We start from the raw sequence: 19942 nt of genomic DNA on the forward strand, positions 1-19942 counted from the left end.
GTCTGATAAAATTAGTCTCTCAACTCACAGAATGTGAACAACTCCATGCAAACATATACAGTGTCTCCCCACTAAAAGGCTGCACGGACCTGTTTTTATATAAAAGGCATACATGTCACACGTGCAGCAATGCTGCATCCCCTTAAGATTAAAGAGACTAGGTTCTATCTGCCTAGTTAAGAAATCTTTCTAGGGCAACAGCAACATCTGTTCTGCAAAAGAGCAACAGGTATCTCGAGTCACCGCAGCAGGTGAAGAAAAGCTGAACTCGGCTGACTAAATAAAGAGCTCAGGTGTCTGGACACCCACGAGGGTGAGGGTCTCTGTGGGGTGTGATTCACGTCTCTTGGCTTCACTATTCCCGACGGACACATCTGGGGTAAACCTAAAGAGAGGTCCAGCAAGCGGGATGACCTTGTAAACCAGGAAAGGAAGGATGTTAGGAGGAAAAGTATCCATCGGAGGAGAATAACGAAAGGGAGTCGTTACTAACCATGCCCAGACGGGCCGCGGGAGGACGGGGCACGGCAGGGCGCATCTGCCTCCCTGAAGTCAGGCCTCTGGAGAGCCACGCTGAAGCACTCCGAATGCTACTTAGGAATCAAATGAGATTTTTTCTTTTTTTTTGCGGTACGCGGGCCTCTCACTGTTGTGGCCTCTCCCGTTGCGGAGCACAGGCTCCGGACGCGCAGGCTCAGCGGCCATGGCTCACGGGCCCACCCGCTCCGCGGCATGCGGGATCCTCCCGGACCGGGGCACGAACCCGCGTCCCCTGCATCGGCAGGCGGACTCTTAACCACTGCGCCACCAGGGAAGCCCTCAAATGAGATTTTAAAATGACTTTTATTTATCCCTTTAATGAAAAAGTGTCCGATAACCAAACTTGGCCTCCTACTTTTAAAAACATTTAAGGAATTTGACCCAGGACTGCCAGGATTTCATCCAGCTTTCAGAATCCAACAATTACCCTGCGCTGTCCTTCACCTGGGCTGGGTGTTTTCTGCTGTTTGTTTTGTAAGGCAGGGGGCCAGCCCTGAAGAAATACGCAGGTTCTATTTTCCAACCCATGCGTCAGGATCAACAAGAATAAAATCCTCCAGGGATGAAAGGGTAACAAAACCTGCCAAGCAACTCTGTTCATGTGATTTCAGCCAGAGCCACAGCAAGGAAGCAACTGAAGGAAAAAAAAAGCCAGGCTGGGCGCGGACATGGCCAGGACCTCTACGCCATATGCGAGCCTCTCTCGGTAAGTGCTTCGTTAACTATGCAGAGATCCTGAATGGCACAGGCTGAGCAGGTCTTATTATTAAAATATGTTTTTCTGTGCCTCCTCCATGGTTTTAAGATAGAACTATTGGAATATCAGTAATATTTTAAAATGCAGAAGTAGCAGGCATCTTTTCCTCTCAAAAAACAGTCCTCTAACAAAAACATTGCTTTTGTTGTGATTGTTTTAAATGGATATCCTAAAATGTACTTTTCCCCTTCACATCAAAGTGGCTGAAGAAACGTATACACATTTTAGGCATAAGCATGTTGTGATTAAGACATCTATTTTACTGGACAGCTTTGACGGTCTGAATTCAAAATCAGTCTAACTACTGTGATAAAGCTCAAATAGTTCAAGAAAAAACTGTTAACTTGTAGGGTGCTTTGGACATCATTCTGAGCCCAGAGATGACAAAAATAACAGGCACAAAATTTTCATTACTGCAGCTACAGTGACTTCTTTAGGACAAACATGCAGTACCTGGAGAGAGAACCAACATTCATGGTCTAAGGGTCTCACTGCTCTGGGACTGGCGGGTACCGAGTAGCCCCACCCCACTCAAGCACTGAGCACCGCCCCGGGCCAGGTTCAGTGGGAAACGCTCAGCCAGCTGCTCCACACCCCTAGCCTGGTGTCCTCAGGAGGCAGGTACTATCATACACCCCCACCTGCAGTCCAGAAAGTAAAGACTAAATTGTTTAATCTGGTTAAGCTAATGTTAATACTCTAAAACGGTAACAGTCTATAGAATATATGGCAAAATATTACAAGTTCATCTTTAAAGATGCCCATTTTCTATTTACTAACAGGAATTACCTTTAAAAAAAAACAAGAGGGTGGGCTTCCCTGGTGGCGCAGTGGTTGAGAGTCCACCTGCCGATGCAGGGGACACGGGTTCACGCCCCGGTCCAGGAAGATTCCACATGCCGCGGAGCGGGTGGGCCCGTGAGCCATGGCCGCTGAGCCTGCGCGTCCAGAGCCTGTGCTCCGCAACGGGAGAGGCCACAACAGTGAGAGGCCCGTGGACCCCAAACAAACAAACAAACAAACAAACAAGAGGGACTTCCCTGGCAGCACAGTGGTTAAGACTCTGCGCTCCCAATGCAGGGGGCCAGGGTTCGATCCCTGGTCAGGGAACTAGATCCCACATGCATGCCGCAGCTAAGAGTTCACATGCCACAACTAAGGAGCCGGTGAGCCACAACTAAGGAGCCTGCCTGCCGCAACTAAGACCCAGTGCAACCAAATTAAAAAAAAAAAACCCACAAAGTATAAGATTTAGCAAAATAATTAATTTATCCAGGATGTTGCCAACTCCCCCTGAAAAGCCTACACAACAAATTAAATCCCGTCATAACAAATTCAAAATGACTGCCCTTAAGTGTTCTAGCGGCAACACATAGTACCAGACCCATATTGCTGACTTCTGTTCTTGGCTGTTAAGGCCTGCAGTAGGGGCGGTGGGAGACGGGCACTACAGACGGATAAAGAAGGCAGAAAAGAAGAAGGAAAATATGCTCGCTGGCTCTCATAATTAGGACAGTAACGTATTTTGAAACTCCTATTTTATGCTTGGACAAAAACATAAATAAAAGGTAAAATAATTTCATTCTGAGAACTATAACGAAATCATTTGTGATTTCTAGTACCACAAAAAGGAAAAAAATTTAACACCATCTTTAACCGTACCTTTGGTAATTACTGCTACTGAAAGATATTCTACAAAATCCCTTGGATGTCATATGTCCTCAGTCAACTGAACGTGTAATCTTCAAAACATTATTCACTGTCTGGAAGCTATTTAATTCTACTGTACACTATACATATTTTAATGATGCTACACACCAAAGGCTGCAGATATGAGGAACTAAAAGATTATCAAAATATATAAGGCCCAGGAAAGATAATTTAAGGGATGACACTATATGAAAAAAGCCTTAAAATGTTCTCTCACACACACAAAATAATAATTTTATAAATCATTTGTGATTTCAGTAGTACATGAGGAAATACAACACTGCAGTGGTAAAATAATTGGGTCTGGTCTGAACAAAGAACTTTTCTATCTGCTCCATGATATATAATGATAACTGCCACTCTTTCTAAAGTCTTTAAAATAAATAAATATTTAAACTTTTTGTGGAGGAAAAAAAATTGCTCAACAATCAGTAAGACTGCACTTTTTTTTAATGGGCTGCATGTTCCTCTCACTTGGAAAGTATCACATTTCTTGGAAATTAATTTAGTGATAAAAAGGCACATGTTTAACAATTACAGTTTCATTATGACTACAAAAGTTGATTTCACATTATAGAAACAAAACAACAACAACAAATCACCAAGAACTGAAATGTCTGCAAAGCTGAAAATGATGCTCACCATGATTTAAAAAGGAAAAACTGCCAGGCCCTAAAGAGTTGATTCCTGTGGGAATTTTCACATTATCCACCAGATGTAGGTTAAAGCCACAGCAAGAACTATGTAAATTCAGCAGCAGTGGAGTCTCCAAAGGCTTCATTACAAGGCTGTCCTGACTACCTGGAAAAGCTTGTACTGAAACAATGAAAATAAAGCTGGTGACCCTTCCCACAACATGGCATTCTAGCCACACCGATTTCTAAATTTCAAAGTGAACCTGAGCCAAAAGGAAGATTTAACTGGTCAACTGTGAGCACTGCACTAACAGAACACGAGGCAGAAAGGCAGCAGATTAACTGTGACCAAGCTCCTGTGCCTGTCTCTCTATAAATAAGGGAGGGAAAGCATTTAGCCAACGTATTGCCCTGAAGGACAACGGACTACACATGGGACGTGTCTTCACTTAATTATCATGAAACACTGAAAATACCCAATCCCCTGGGCTCTGCATGGGGTATATAGTCTGTCAGTGAAGTGGGGCTAACATTTCTGTGATGAGACCAGCATGTTTTACACTTTGACCATAAGCTTAAAAACAACCACCAAGACAACAAACCAAAAAAAAACCCCAAACCCCCTTCCCACGGAAAAGCTAAACACAGGAGAAAATGTAACAAACTATGGGACATAGTTTACCTTTCACCAAAATTCTTAACAGAGAAGCAGTTAAAGGCTTTATTTTCATTTCAAGAAGGTATTTCCGTCCAACTGAATTTCTGTTTTTATGATACATGTTGTGTCTATTTTAGAGACCAGATATGAAATGTGTTAATTATAATGATGATTGTGCTTACAAAAGGTATTATGTCATTTATAAAAATGTCTGTAAAATTATGCCATAACGTTTTATGCTTGGGGCAATCAACATTTACCAAACCAGAGTAAAACGTAACCTGACATATTTGGGCAGTGGTTGTTTTATTTTTGAAGTATGATGGGTAAAAAGAAACTATACAATGAAAATAAATACATTTTTAAAATCCACAATCAGCATTTACAGTTTTTATGGGCTCATAGTTTAAGAACACAGGATAACTCAAAATGCTGCCTTGTTAATGCTTTATCCAAATGGCATTTGCAATAATGATGTGGAAAGGTAAGGGACTAATGTCAAATCTGAGATAAACACTGGTCAAAAGTAAATGGGGGGCTTCCCTGGTGGCACAGTGGTTGAGAGTCTACCTGCCGATGCAGGGGACACAGGTTCGTGCGCCACTCCGGGAAGATCCCACATGCCGCGGAGCGGCTGGGCCCGTGAGCCATGGCTGCTGAGCCTGCGCATCCGGAGCCTGTGCTCCGCAACGGGAGAGGCCACAACAGTGAGAGGGCCGCGTACCGCAAAAAAAAAAAAAAAAAAAAAAAAAAAGTAAATGGGTCTTTAAAAACAGGAAGTAGGGGGACTTCCCTGGTGGTCCAGGGGTTAAGAATCTGCCTTCTAATGCAGGGGACGCGAGTTCGATCCCTGGTTGGGGAACTAAGATCCCACACGCTGTGGGGCAACTAAGCCTGCACGCTGCAACTACTGAGAACATGGGCTACAACAGAGAGCCCACATGCCACAACTACAGAGCTCACGCACTCTGGAGCCCTCGTGCCACACCTAAGACCCGACGCAGCCAAAAATAAAACAAATAAATATTTTTTTAAAAATAGGAAGTAGGGACAAGCAGTGATATGACTTTTTACAGAAACCTACAGACAAAATTCATAAACAAGGGAGAAAACTACTAACAATATAGACATTTTACCTGATCAATTTTCTTCCCTAAATTCCGAAGTATGGTCTTTGCATGCCAATAATAATTAATTAATTAAAATACTTATTCATGCATCTCTGTAGAGTTCAAGAGAGGAAGCTAAATTATTATCAAATAATTTCATTAGATAAAGATATCTTGTTTTTAATCACTGACGCCTTCTCTAAAAGCAATTCATAAACTCATTTCAACAAGTTGAATTATGTGATCACAAAATTTCTCTTGATTTGTTGTTTTCTTTATTGGAAAGATATATTCTCATAACACGATACAGAATAATGGCATAAGATAAATTCTGAATAATGCAGAACAGGACCGTATCTATGTCCAAAATAAATATTTGAGATTTTTATCTGCCAAGATAAGGGCAATAACACATGACAATACAGTCAACATCATTAGTCATCAGAGAAATGCAAAGTTAAAACCACAATGAATTACCACTACGCACCTATTAGACTGGGTAAAGTTTTTTAAATTGACCATACCCAGTGCTGGTGAGGATGTACAGTAAATGGAGCTCTCATACACTGCTGGTGGGAATGTAAAATGGCACATCCACTTTGGAAAAGAACCTGGCAATTTCTTAAGAAGTTAAACATACACCTGTATGCGAGCCAGCCATTTCACTCTTAGGCATTTACCCCAGAGACACAAAAACGTAGGTCTGCACAAAGACTTGTGCACAAATGCTTACAGCATCTTGTAATATCCTAAAACTAGAACCAACTTCAGTGTCCTTCAACCGATGAACAGATAAACAGATTGCGGCTCGTCCATTTGATGGAATACTGCTCAGCAATAAAAAGGGAAAAATGGTGATAAAGGCAGTGATGTGGATGAAATCTTAAAATCATTTTCCTAAGTGAAAAAAAATCCAGGCAAAAAGTACATACGTACAACTTTGTTTATATAAAACTGTAGAATATGCCAACTAGTCTACAGTGACAAGAGCATATGAGTGATTGTCCAGAGACAATGGTGGAAGGAGGATGGAGTACAAGGGGCCCAAGAAAACTTTTAGGGGTAAAAGAAATGATTGTTACCATGACGGTGGTAACAGTTTCAGGAGTATACACGTATATAAAGACTGATCAAATTCTACACTTTAAATACGTGTACGCCAATAGAGTTAGCAGGGATGGGGGGGGAGAGAGTTAACAACACCCTAAATTCTGCCTGTTGTTCTTTTAGGAAGCTTAGAGGAAAACATTTCAAACCATGGTAATAAGAAGGCGACTGGAGCTCAAAACATGAGCCAGCTGCGAGCCACAAAGCCAGGTCTTCTCGTGTGCGCAGCCATTGGCATCTTCATTTTTCTTTATTTAAGGAATCCAACTCCTGAGGAACCAGAGGAGGAACCCACCTACCCAGCAGTAGTGGAATGTGGCTTTTATCCAGATGAACTGTGTTCGGCTTTGTTTGAAGGGAAAGAGATGGCTCCCCAAATTGCAAAGTTCTGTAAAAACCCTCATGGATCTGAAATACTTGCTCATTTACACAGACCAGGAAATTGTTCCAGGCTATCCCAGGAGTTGCATTTCATAACCAGACCCCTGTCTACGGAAGAGGGCACCTTCCCTCTGGCATATATTATAACTATTCATAAGGAGATGGCTATGTTTGTGCAGCTTCTCAGAGCTATTTATGCGCCTCAAAATGTTTACTGTATTCATGTTGATGAAAAGGCCCCCAAGGAGTATAAGACTGCTGTGCAATCTCTGGTTAATTGTTTTGAAAATATTTTTATTTCATCAACGAGAGAGAAAATGGCTCACACTGGCTTTAGGAGACTACAGGCAGATATTAATTGTATGAAAGATCTAGTCCATTCCAAATTTCAATGGAACTATGTCATTAATCTTTGTGGACAAGATTTTCCAATCAAAACTAACAGAGAAATCATACACTACATCAGAAGCAAATGGAATGATAAAAATATCACTCCTGGAGTAATCCAGCCACCAAACATTAAATCTAAGACAAGTCAAAGCCATCCCGAATTCACCCCTGAAGAAGATATCTATGTATCTCCAAATGAAAGATTCAAAGATGAACCACCCCATAACTTAACAATTTATTTTGGAAGTGCTTACTATGTACTAACAAGGAAGTTTGTAGAGTTTGTACTAACAGACACCCGCGCAAAAGACATGCTTCGGTGGTCTAAAGACATCCACGGTCCAGAGCGACATTACTGGGTAACTCTGAACCGACTGAAAGGTAAGAGCAATCCAGCAAAACAGCGTCTGTTCAGGCCAGAGGCAACAACAGGAGAAGTGTATCCTTAACTGAAGATTCTTTCTATTTCAGCTCTCTGGCTTGGTAAACGGCTCTATATTCTGTAAGACCTTCCACCTGGGTAGTCCAGGAGGCTCTTTGCTTTTAGGGATCTGAGGTTTGCTGAGAGAGCGCCATGTTCCCAGATCAGGCTGCCTGCTTTTGCTCCCTCTCCAGAAGGAAGTACCAGCATTGTGCATCTCCTCAAATAGAGCCTTTTGAAAATTCTGAGCGCAGATCTTCGGAAAGTTCTTCCTTTCTTCCTTCACTTATTAGATACTGCTGGATACCTACTAGCGCCAGGTATCGTGATAGGGGCTCATTAAGAATGGAAAATATTAAAACTAGTCATTTTGTTTGCGGCTAATATGATACTTCAGATAGGTTTTCTTAGAGGCAGAGGGAAATCTGAGGCCTTCCTTTCAATGGGCTTATTTGCTCTTTCTATAAAGCTGATTGTTGCGAATGTGGCTTCAAGCTTGAACAGCTAAGCGAATCGGTCAGTCCAGGCGACAGCGCAAACAATGAAATCCAGCAGAAATGGGTTAGGCGCTTTTTAAAACCTCTCATATCCACTGAAAATCCTTTCAAATCACCCCCAGAGAGCTGTTGCGGAGAAAACGCGATCCAAAGAAACCCAGCATAACATGCTGTCAATACTAGGTGAGTTACTAGGGATGGAGGAAGGGATGAAAAGTGAAATCTAAGCACAAAGACGGAATACGGGACCTCGCTCCACCCCGATACTACCACAGGTGCAGCACACACCCCGCCCCCAGAAGCGTTAGACTTTCATCAGATGAGAACATGCATTCTGAATGAGGCTGGGCTTTCCCTTCATCTGCTCACTGTATGCCTGCACGTGTTTTCCCTTAGATGCTCCAGGTTCCACCCCAAACACTGGCTGGGAAGGAAACGTTCGAGCCATTAAGTGGAAAAACAAGGAGGGAACTGTTCATGATGGCTGCAAAGGTAAACACAAAACCCAAGGGGTTTGTTTCCCTGGTGGCCTAGTGGTTAGGATTCTGGGCTTTCACTGCCGGGGCCTGGGTTCAGTACCTGGTCTGGGAACTGAGACCCTGTAAGCCGCGCAGCATGGCCAAAACAAAAACGAAAACAAAACCCAAGCCACAAAACACCTTCAAATTTTATAAAAACTGTACAACTGCTGCCTTGAAAACAGTGGGAGAAGACTGGCAGTCACGTTTACTTCAATCTGGAAGAATTAGTGATGATCCAACTAGCACGGTGTCAATGTTTTTAAAACTTTCCTTTTAATTATAATATCCAGAGAAGTAGACAAATTCTAAGTATTTGAGTCGATAAATTTTCACAAAGTGAACACACAACAGGGCAGCAACTTTTAAAGTTTTAAGATAAAAACACATGAGCTATCTGGCTTTTCCCACCTGCTCCTAGAATTCAAACCCTAACATTTATTTAAAATGAGCTCTCTGTCTCCCTGGGTCTCTTTACTAGAACAGACACCTGAATAACACAGGTATATGCTCCTCGGTGGGGTCAGCCAGCTGCCCCCCATACTTCTTACACAGTTCTTGCTGAAAAAAGGTCTCTTTGCTTTGCCCTCAGGAGATTCTCCCTGAGGGACTGTGAATTCTTTTGCCCCTTTGTCTTGTGTGCCAGAGGTTTTAGTGACCAGGGCAATACACAAAAGCCAGATCTGGGGTGGAGGAGAGGACATCTCTGTTCTGTGAAGAGTCTGGAAGAGAACTAGCTGGCTGCAGAGCAGCTCTCAGGTGCATCAGTTCGGGGAAAACACCTCCGGAGTCGAAGAGCTAGAACTTGGCTCCCGGGAAGTTATCCGTGCCTCCTCTCTGGGGCTGGCGCTCCGCACCCCCGCACCCCCAGGGTGAGCAGACAGTCTCAGGGAGGAAACGATGGATGACACACAATTCATAGCATGATACGGATGAGTCCAGTGGAAAGATGGCAAGTTCTCTGGTGTACTCCGGGGAAGGAAAACAGAGCGTGCTTGACGTCTCTGGGGCCACAGCTGGTGGTGGACAGAGAACGCGGGAAGACTGGAGCAAAGCCGTGTGTGAAGGCGGCTCCGGCAGAGCACGTGCTCTCCAGGGATACCTGGGCCCTGCGCTGTCTGTCCACAAGCAGCTCCCTAACCACCACGGGAGCTACTGCAGAGATGTATAACCTATTTTCACAAGGCATCTGGTTACAGTCCTCGGGTCTGAATACAGTATATCAGATAATGCAAAATAAACTAGGTTCGCCCAGTTTCCAAGATGATTTGAAGACTGACCTGAAAGAAACAGGTTGTGGACAAACAAAAAATGGACAATCTAATACCAGAACAGTTCAAAGACAAACAAGTCCCGCTGCCATGTGCACAGCCATCCTCCTGACAGGTACCAGGTCAGAAGGACTGGAATAATTTTCTAGTATTTTTAAAAAGGTAGATATGATTCAGCTAGGGGGATAGTCACATAGAAAGAAGGTGACAGTTAAACGACAGGCTAACAAACAACCTTGGCCTTTCTTCAGACAGTAAGTGGCTCACTATCATTACACAGGGGTTGACAGGACTGGCGGATAAATGCTCAGAAAAGGAGAGGCTGATCAGATTCTTCCTGAAAAAGTGATTCACCAATGGTATATAAGATGTCATGAAGGGTTGTGGCTGTCAATGATAAAGTAATGATTCCAAATTCTTAGAGTAGCAAAATCTGAGTATTTTAATAATGTTTGCAAAAAAAACCTAGTCCCTGCGCGTCTTAACGAGAATCATTATCCCTACAAGTGAACACTTCAGAAAGTGCTTGCCTTCACTAGCTTCACTGTGCAAATGGTTCTGCTAGCAAAGCAGTACAGGGCCAACCCCGGCCAGCACTCAGTCAGTCCCGACTTAGGCCAAGCACTGTTGTAGGGTCTGTGGTAAACCCTTCTGGAACCCGGCTCTGGGCCTGCCGTCGATGCTCACAGCGATCTGCAGGTAGAAACTATCATTACGCACACTTTACAGATGAGGAACCCCAGACTCAGAGACGTGAGGTCACTCCCAGAGTCACAGGATGTGGCACAGGAAGTGGCAAAGGCAGTGGCAGAGCTGGGTCTCAAACCAGGTGCGGCTGCCTGGTGCCACGCCACTGGGGGAGCATATGGCCCAGCTCTGCACACAGTGCAGAGCCATCCCATTGCCATCAGCAACAAAGAGTTTGTTTATTTTTAATCACCAAAACAGCATTAACCCAATTCTGACAAAGTCCCATTTATTTGTGTTCCCTTCCAGTTCATAAGTACATAAACTATAGAGTATGCAGTTACGATCAAGGTGCAGTTGATTCCTCTTTCACTATGTTCTAAGCTTTTCATACTATCTTCATATTTACAGTTTCAACTGGTTAAATGTAATACTACTGAGATTCTGTGACATCGCACCAAGAGTCTATCAGTTAAAAAGATTCTGATCACGATAACAGCTTTCACGCATACAGTGCTCACCATGGGCCAGTTCTAGGCCCTTTACTACACGAATGCACGCTTAGCAGGGAAAAGATCCCTTTTGATTTTTTTCAGTCTTACAAACAACACTGGACATTTCCATGCATGCAGTTCCAGCCCTTTTAAATAATATTTCCTTAAGATAGGTTTCTGGAAGTAGGATTACAGTATCAGCAGGGGGGAGAGAGCATGGCAGCACCGAGCAGAGAAAAGAGCAAGGTCTCCAAAATGAACAGAAGTTTCCGTTACACGCAAACTGAGCACTCCTGCCTCTGCGAACTGAAGGGGATGACAGAAACCACCTCCCACTGTGGGTGGGAGGACTAAAATAGAGTAGGAGGGGGCTTCCCTGGTGGCGCAGTGGTTGGGAGTCCGCCTGCCGATGCAGGGGACACGGGTTCGTGCCCCCGTCCGGGAAGATCCCACATGCTGCCGAGCGGCTGGGCCCGTGAGCCATGGCTGTTGAGCCTGCGCGTCCGGAGCCTGTGCTCCGCAACGGGAGAGGCCACAACAGTGAGAGGCCCTCGTACCACAAAAAAAAAAAAAAAAAAAAAAAAAGAGTAGGAAGAGTCAAGCACAGTGTCAGACACATAAAACGCGCTACTGAGTTCACCTCGAAGGAGTCCAATCAGTACTGGATTCAAACTAGAATTCCAATTTTAATTACTTCTATTTATATCAAACTCACTCTGCAAAACCAATAGAAGGTTGAAGCAATGACTTATTAAAACCAACACAACCCACAACCGAGGAAAACAGTTGAAAAGTTCATGGAACTTAAAACAGCAGCTATCAGAATTTAGGTGTTATCTGGCAAATGATGGCTGTTACTTCTCCCTCGTGCTCACGACTAGCTAAAATTCTACAGTATTCACCTAAAGTAGCCCTTAAACATTTCAGAAATCACTAACCAAACGAATGAAAGCTTCCCTTCCATCATGAATTCAAAATTCAACATAAAAGCCCCTGTCAAAGCGATCATGGAAACCCCATTTAATCTGAACTGGCATGAAGCAGAGAGGCCGTACAGATGACCTTAGAAGTGCATCACTTTTCCAGGTGGATGTAAACTGACGCGGAAACAAAGGCAGCTAAGTTTCTGTGTTCCCTTTGCAGGCCACTATGTCCAGGACGTCTGTGTGTACGGACCAGGAGACTTGCCCTGGATCATTCGATCACCTTCTTTGTTTGCCAACCAATTTGACTCGACCGAGCCTCTTGTGGTCTCATGCTTGGAGCGGTGGCACAGACTTAAAGTTCTAGGGCAGGCGGAAGTCCCTGTGGAACCACAATGGCATTTCCAACGGGAGAGTCATTTTTTTTTTTTTTTTGTTTTTGTTTTTTTCCTTTTTGCGGTATGCGGGCCTCTCACTGTTGTGGCCTCCCCCGTCGCGGAGCACAGGCTCCGGACGCGCAGGCTCCGGACGCGCAGGCTCAGCGGCCATGGCTCACGGGCCCAGCCGCTCCGCGGCATATGGGATCCTCCCAGACCGGGGCACGAACCCGTATCCCCTGCATCGGCAGGCGGACTCTCAACCACTTGCGCCACCAGGGAGGCCCGAGAGTCATTTTAATAAGAAACTGAACCGCTGAGCTGGAAGTTACAGAGAATGTTTGCTTTCTTACTGGTATAATTCTGTTTCCCTGACTTGAAATCAGAGAACATTCAACCAAAAAGAATGGGAAAATAATTCCTTGACACAAGTTAGTCCTGAAATGAGTTTAGAAACGTGCTACCAACAAGACTCTGCTATTGATTATAGGCCACTTTTACGGCTTTGAGAAAGAAATCACAAGAGAAAAAGTAACTCAAAGTCCCACTGGTGACTGGGTAAGTGACCTGGAGGCTCGACTGCTTCACTTAACAGCTGCTGAAAATCAAAGTCCCCCAGACACTTAGATCCAGGCTCAGGTTAGAATAAGAATACATCTTGTCTTAAAGATATACTACTGTGGATGAGATTCTAACAAAGAACAGACTCCCACAGAAAATGGGAGAAAATATGCTTATCTCTGGCTGGGAACAATGTAACTTTGTTCTGGAAATCCTAGAAAAACATGGAAGAGTCTATTTCCTTTGGGTAAAATAAAATTCTGGAGTTGAAACACAACTTCCTACAAGGCCGCCCTAGGTCCCTGCAGCCGTGAGGCTGTGATGATGCAGTGGTCTACGTCTGCACAGTCTGATACCAGACACGACCACGGGGAGAGCTGGGAACCTGAAACGTGGCTGCAGTGGCTGATTAAGTGAACCTTAACTTTTATTTTATTTATTTATTTATTTATTTTTGCATTACGCGGGCCTCTCACTGTTGTGGCCTCTCCCGTTGCGGAGCACAGGCTCCGGACGCGCAGGCCCAGCGGCCATGGCTCACGGGCCCAGCCGCTCCGCGGCATGTGGGATCCTCCCGGACAGGGGCACGAACCCGCGTCCCCTGCATCGGCAGGCGGACTCCCAACCACTGCGCCACCAGGGAAGCCCCTTTAACTTTTAAAATTTTAAGTAATTGAAATCTAAATAGTCACATGTGGCTGATGATTACCATACAGAACAGCACAGGTCAAAGGCATAAATGGTCTTAATTCTCTCTACTCACAGAGTCAGGTCTGCCAAAAGTCCACGAATCTTTGCTGTTTTGTCGAGGACTTTTAATATACTCTCTTTCTAAAAAAGAGCTCACAGTGTCATACAAGGCTGGAAATATACAACTATTAAATAGCACAACTTAAAACAACTAAAATAAAGGAAAAACAGGAACCACAGGAGAGGACACTAAAGAAATAAATGTATAATTCAAGGGCGAAGTATAACCCTTCAGTGAACTGACGCTTCCCAAACAGAGAAATGAAATGAAATCCACTCAATGAAAATAGCCCTTGAAAAGCAAGAAAACTACATAGAAGGAAAAGAGGCTCTGAAAGCACAGCCCACAAATCAAACCCGAGCTAACCACAGCATATTAAAAACTCTGTTTAAACAAACCTTTCTTCCCCAGAGATATGTAATCCCAGGGAGAACACACAGTAGAGGGTTAAGACCGTCAGAGAAGGGCATGAGAGCCCCAGACAGCTCGGTGTAGCCTCCCTGCTCACAGGCAGACACAGCTCACGGCCGTGTTCTGACTGGCTGTTCCGAAAGCTCAGGTTCACCACAATCATGTCCCTTACGTTTCATCACAACTCATTTGCAAGTAAGTGTACACCCCATTACATTTTTTAAATTAAATAAAATAAAAAATAAAAGAGAAGCTTAAATCTTTTCAAGTTACTTAAAAGATAAGCCTTCCTTCATCTCATTTCAACGTCAACTCATAGAGCCCAAGTTCAAACACATACCTGCCCTCAGAGGGCTCAAACATTATAATGGGAGAAGTCACCTCAGTGAATCCTTTCAGTAACAGTGAGATAAAATAAAGATAATAAAATAACTTAAAGGCACGGTGGAATGAAGCAGCACGAGGTTCAGGGAAGCACAAGCTGGGTTTCAGTGGAGCGTCAGGGGACAGGCCAGGGAGGCCAAGGTAAGGCAGCAGCCTCCGTGGGCATCAGAACCAGCAAGAAGCTGCTGCTCTCTCTACCCTGACTCAGCCTCTGACTGGACTCATTCATAAAGTAAAAGAACAAAATTAAATCATATGTAAAACATGTCTGAAATACACTGCTACAGACTGTAACGTAAAGGCAATCTTGAGGGTAACAGGGATACTGAGATGATTTCTCTAACTTTCTGGGGAACAGAACCTTCTTGCTAACATGCAGAGTCTACTCTTCAATTTTTCTATTGTATTTTTCTTTCATGTAGAAGTTTATGGCTGCCTGTGCTGTATGTGATTTCTTGAGGCTTAATATTCACAAAGACCATAAAGACAGTAGAAAGGAAAAGCGTGAAGGAGGCTGGGCCCGAACAGCAGAATTCGCCAACCGCTTTTGAAGAGACCCCCTTCCTTAACTTATTTTCTCCCCTTTCCACTCCACCCCCTCCACGACAAGTACTCAAAACAAACAAACAAACAAAAGGTATACGAGTGTCAATTTTTGTTTCACTTCTGACTTTAAAACATCCCCACACCGCACTCACCTGTCACTAAGCCTAAATAAATGAAGCCAGAAGGCTAGCAAGTCAAATACTGCTGCCTACACCTCTAACACCCAGATCAGCTTCTCAAGCTTTACTGTGCATACAAATGCCCTGGGGCTCTTGTTAAAATGTTCTGCAGGTCTGGGGAGGGGCCTGGGAGTCTGCATTTCTTAAAAAACAAAAATAAAAAAACCTCCCAGGCGATGTCAATATTCGCAGGACCATGAACCGTGTTTTGAGTAACAAGCACATCATTTATTTTGCAATCTGTGATTACTCCAATGGGTTTCTTCTTATTACAAGAAGGGAAGAACACAGTGGGGAATACAACTAATTTTTTGGCTAGTGCTTTGTTGACAGTGAAAACAAAGAAACCTAGCAACTACATCTCTTTGGACTCTGTTTACTGAAATCAAGTGTGCACACCATGTGTTTTAGACACAGAACCAGAGCTACTTCAAACCCTGGAGTCTCTTCTAGTGAACTGAAAAGCCAAATGTTGATGGAACTACACAGGGAAAAGCAGAGAACGTGCACACCCTCAGTATCACGGAGGCTCCTGACACTGTTCGTTTTTTTTGTTTGTTTTTAAATATCACATTCTATCGTGTTTGTTTACTTGTTTATTCCTTTCTGTTCCCAAGGGAAGGTGTCTTCCTTTTTTTTTTTTTTTTTTTCCCCCTTTGGCCATGCCACGCAGCATGCAGGATCTTAGTTCCCTGACCAGGGATTGAACCCGTATCCCCTGAAGTGGAAGCACGGAGTCTTAACCACTGGACCGCCAGGGAAGTCCCTGACACTGTTCTTATGATGTTGGTTCCTCTAAATTTCAGACATTACCTAAAACATGAAAATGTTTGCTTTCGACTTTGACACTGTGGCCTTATCTTCCACCATTCACGTTTTCACAATGCGCTACAGCTCCTGAAACTGCACCATCACTCTTCCTCTTGCTAGTTTGGCAGAAGTGGCTCCTGTTCACCTCTTCTTCCTGGGCATCCAGCTAGACTATAATCCCCAGGCTCCTGCATGTAGCTGTGGTCACGTGACTGAGTTCTGGCCAATGGAATGTGAACAGAAGCATTAAGTAGGCCTGGCCCATAAAAACCTCCTAAGCTAGATGCTTCCTTCTCTGTTCCCATCAGCCAGCTGAACGGAGAATACCCTAAACACCAGAGGAGGTCAGACCTACAGGACAGAAGAAGCCTGAGTCCTTGAGTTTCCCTTAAAAGAAAGCTGCCTAACTAGGAGCTCTCACCGTTATTAGCCACTGGAATTGGGGGGCTGTTTGTTACAGGACGTAGCCAACCTTGACTGATGTACTTAGTATTACTAAACTTTAGGGACTTGAAATTAGAAGTACGAGCTTGATTCCTAATGACAGTATACGAATTTGTCATTGGATTTTTTCTTCATTTAAAAATGTCATTGTTTGGAATTTGGGTCTAAAAGGAAAGCGTCCAAGAATTTACTACAATTCCTTTGTTTTACATACCAGAATCTGAAGCCCAGAGAGGTGAAGTGACTTATACTCCCAAGCCAGCCAGTGCTGGTGTGTGAACCAAAACTGATACATATCAGGCTCTCAATGTTGGTCCTGTGAGTGCCCGAATGAATGACTCCCACTCAACTGTGCCACTGACTGACTGTCCCATACTCTCATTTTCTAAATTGTATAGTGTTATCAGTTGAAGTATGCTCCCCGCCCCCGGCAAATGTGGAGGTCCTAATCCCCAGTATGTTAGAATGTCACCTTCTGCAGATACAATTAGTTAAGGTGCAGTCACTAGCGTGGGCCCTAATCCAACCCAACTGGTGTCCTTATAATTATAAAAAGGGGAAATTTGGACACAGGGACAAACTCCACAGAGGGAAGACCATATGAACAGACACAGGGAGAAGCGGCCATCAACAACTCAGGGAGACAGGTCTGGAACAGATCCTCCCCTCACTGCCCTCAGGAAGAACCAACCCAGCCAGCATCGTGACTGCAGACTTCTAGCCTCCAGAACTGTAAGAAAATAAATTTCTGTTAAGTCACCCAGTTTGTGGTACCAGGTTATGGCAGCCCTAGCAAACTAATACGCAGAGTATTCAATCCAGCTACGCTGCGAAGGCAATTTTTAAGGAGATTATACAAGTGAGAAGAGTAAAATATTACTCTTCTGACAAAAGATTTATTTTTAAGAGAATTTTGTCCCTGAGGTGTTCCTGGACTCCAGCCAGGGTCCTGTCTTGACTGCAGGTGGTCTCAACAGCCCTGGCAGCCCCCATTAGGAGGTTGGAGGAGCTGGTGTCCGGTCCTCGTCTGGTCTTGGCTTCCTGTGCAATCCTGATGCAGTTGCTTCCCCTTTCCTCCTACTTCCTTCCTTTCCCTTGAAGTGCTCTATGTAGAGTTCCAGAAGTTTACTAGCACTTTGTTCCCAGACACCAACAAAATGACTTCACAGTTCCCTTGCAATGTTGCATTTCCATGAAATAAAATCAACTTCTCTGCAGAGCTGTGAGTAGACACTCCTACTATTCTGCTGCACGTCTGTCAAGATGCTTATGGATGTCTGAGGTCAGCCAGTGAAGAGGACAACTGCAAACCAATCTAAGAAGGTTATCCCTGTGGGTCGGGGACAGAAGCCTGCCTGCTTTCGACCCCTGAGTCCCCCAAACCTGCCTGCCCTTTAGAATTATTCTGGGAGCTTATATAAAGGTGGAACTCCGTGCGGGCTCCACACTAACCCTGAAGATTCTCACGAGGGGCCTGAGGTGGGGAGTGGGAACTTAGCAAACCACTGTGGTGATTCTGCAGTGCAGCCTGGGTTGGGAACCACTGATTCAGGACATTTGGCTGCTTTAATAAATTTCAGCTTCATTTCCCGCCTTCTCATATTTATATTCTTTCACGGAAACTTCCTCAGTGTACCTGTGAATGTGTCTAACTCTCAGACAACGCCTCACGCACTATTTGTGAAAACACACACACACTTGGACACAGAGCAAATGCGAGCGAGGTTCCTTTCCTGCTCGCAGGAAGCCCAGGCCAGCGGAGCTCCCTTTCTTTCACGGTACTTCTCTCTCGGGCTCCTTCTCCTCACCTGCTGTCAGATTCTTGCTCTTCTTTAGTCTTTCCCCGCTGCCCATACTGCACGGACCTACACCCCGCTGCTCCCAAGGCGCTGTGCTGCTGCAAAGGCGTCAAGGGCCGCCTGCTGCCCGCCCCCAGAGCTGCCCCTCTGCCTGGCACTCAGAGCTTCCGCCAGCAGTCGGACTCACATCTCTGGCCTCTCCCTGCTCCTGAGCGGCTGGGGCACGACTACCCCTTGAGGCCCCATCTTCACAGGCTGCCCCGGCACTTCCTCCCCTGAGTGTGACGGCAGCTCTCCTCTCCCACGTGTTCCCTTTGCCCACAGCGCACCCACCATCACTGACAAGGGCGTCTCTCAAACTTCAGGCGTTCCGCTGCCTAAGGTACCGTCAGTATCTTAATATTTTTCGTTAAATCTGCCCATTGTTTTTACTTAAACTTACTTTAAATGTTGACTTTATATTCATACCATATGTATAAAAACAGTACCCCTTGCCATAAATGTAAAGAAAGCATAACAATGCAGAGAACACAAACAAATCTCTCGAGGCCCTGCCTGCCAAAGCTCTGAGCGTAAGGTCCGCTCTCTCTTGGGAGCTCAGTGAGATGCAGTAAAACCATCCGAGGACCAAATGGAGACTTTCTCCGCAAGGCAGGCAGGCACACGGGCAGAAGGTGCGCCAGAATGGGAGCTACCGTCCTGCTGTGCAGTGTCTCACAGGGACGCCTGGGGTCCTGTCTGTGGACCCCTCACACCAGCTTGCCTACGACAGCAGCCATGTCCCACTCTCTGGGAAAGCCTGACCCGTGAGAACACGCTCTGCCTTCAAGGCCTAGAACAATGTCTCCTCCCATAAAGCCATTTCTCACCAGCACAGCCAGAAAGTTCTCTGGCCCTTCAACTCCAGTAACATCCTTACATCCACTTGGCAACTGGCCTCAAAAAACAAAGCAGAATATGATTTTTCACGTAACCTGATTCCTGCACGACTGCAGTCTCCTTGGGCACAGGGACTGATTCCTTCACATCCCATCCTACCTGGGAACACCTGTAACATCATCCTGAACACAGGAGACATAATAAATACTGGACAATAAACGACATGAATCAATTCCTGAATGCATTTTTGAATTTCTCTTTTTTTGGCAAAAGCTTAATGAGACAGATTCCAAGTTCTCTGATGGCTTGATCCGTAATCACCCCAAACTGGAAACAACTCCACACCCCTCCCTGACTTCTTCACTACCAATCACCTTTTGTCTGTCTTTGAGTCTCAAATAAATGGAATCACATTTGAGCGTATCCTCCTCCACGTCTGACTTCTTTACAGAGAAATCATTCTGAAACTAAAGTACATCTGGCCTGGCCAAAAGCTGCCCCCAGCTTCCCACTGCTCTTAGGGTAAAATCCACAAGTCCCAGGGCGGCCACCTGGGCCCTAAAGAAGGTGGCCCCTGCCTGACCCTCAACCTCATCTGCTTCTCTCCTGTCCCCACCCTCCACCGCACTCTCTGCTCCTTCAACTAGCGAAGTCCTCCGTCACTTCTGAGCTTTGGCTCAGGCCTTGCTCGGCTGGCTGCTGC

The 19942-nt window shown here is 44.9% G+C and overlaps 2 protein-coding genes across 3 annotated transcripts in view; one reads left to right on the plus strand and one right to left on the minus strand.

Moving 5' to 3' along the window:
* Positions 1-19942, minus strand: part of RTF2 (replication termination factor 2) — a 41814-nt gene that overhangs the window by 9343 nt on the left and 12529 nt on the right. The window lies entirely within an intron of this gene.
* LOC132476004 (beta-1,3-galactosyl-O-glycosyl-glycoprotein beta-1,6-N-acetylglucosaminyltransferase 7) lies at positions 1231-19886 on the plus strand. The gene is made up of 7 exons (XM_060077712.1): positions 1231-1246; positions 6640-7668; positions 8602-8697; positions 12319-12513; positions 18398-18536; positions 18685-18742; positions 19761-19886. Exons 1-7 carry the CDS (start codon positions 1231-1233, stop codon positions 19884-19886), a joined length of 1659 nt encoding a protein of 552 aa, XP_059933695.1.

This window comes from Mesoplodon densirostris, chromosome 16, assembly GCF_025265405.1.
Source record: "Mesoplodon densirostris isolate mMesDen1 chromosome 16, mMesDen1 primary haplotype, whole genome shotgun sequence".
Lineage (NCBI taxonomy): Eukaryota > Metazoa > Chordata > Mammalia > Artiodactyla > Ziphiidae > Mesoplodon > Mesoplodon densirostris.

Excerpts from the sequence above, each read along its gene's own strand:
- LOC132476004 (XM_060077712.1), top strand. Across the intron at positions 12,514-18,397 it reads ATGGCATTTCCAACGGGAGA|TCTTTCCCCGCTGCCCATAC; the intron begins GTCATTTTTTTT and ends GCTCTTCTTTAG. Across the intron at positions 18,743-19,760 it reads CAGGCGTTCCGCTGCCTAAG|GGTAAAATCCACAAGTCCCA; the intron begins GTACCGTCAGTA and ends CACTGCTCTTAG.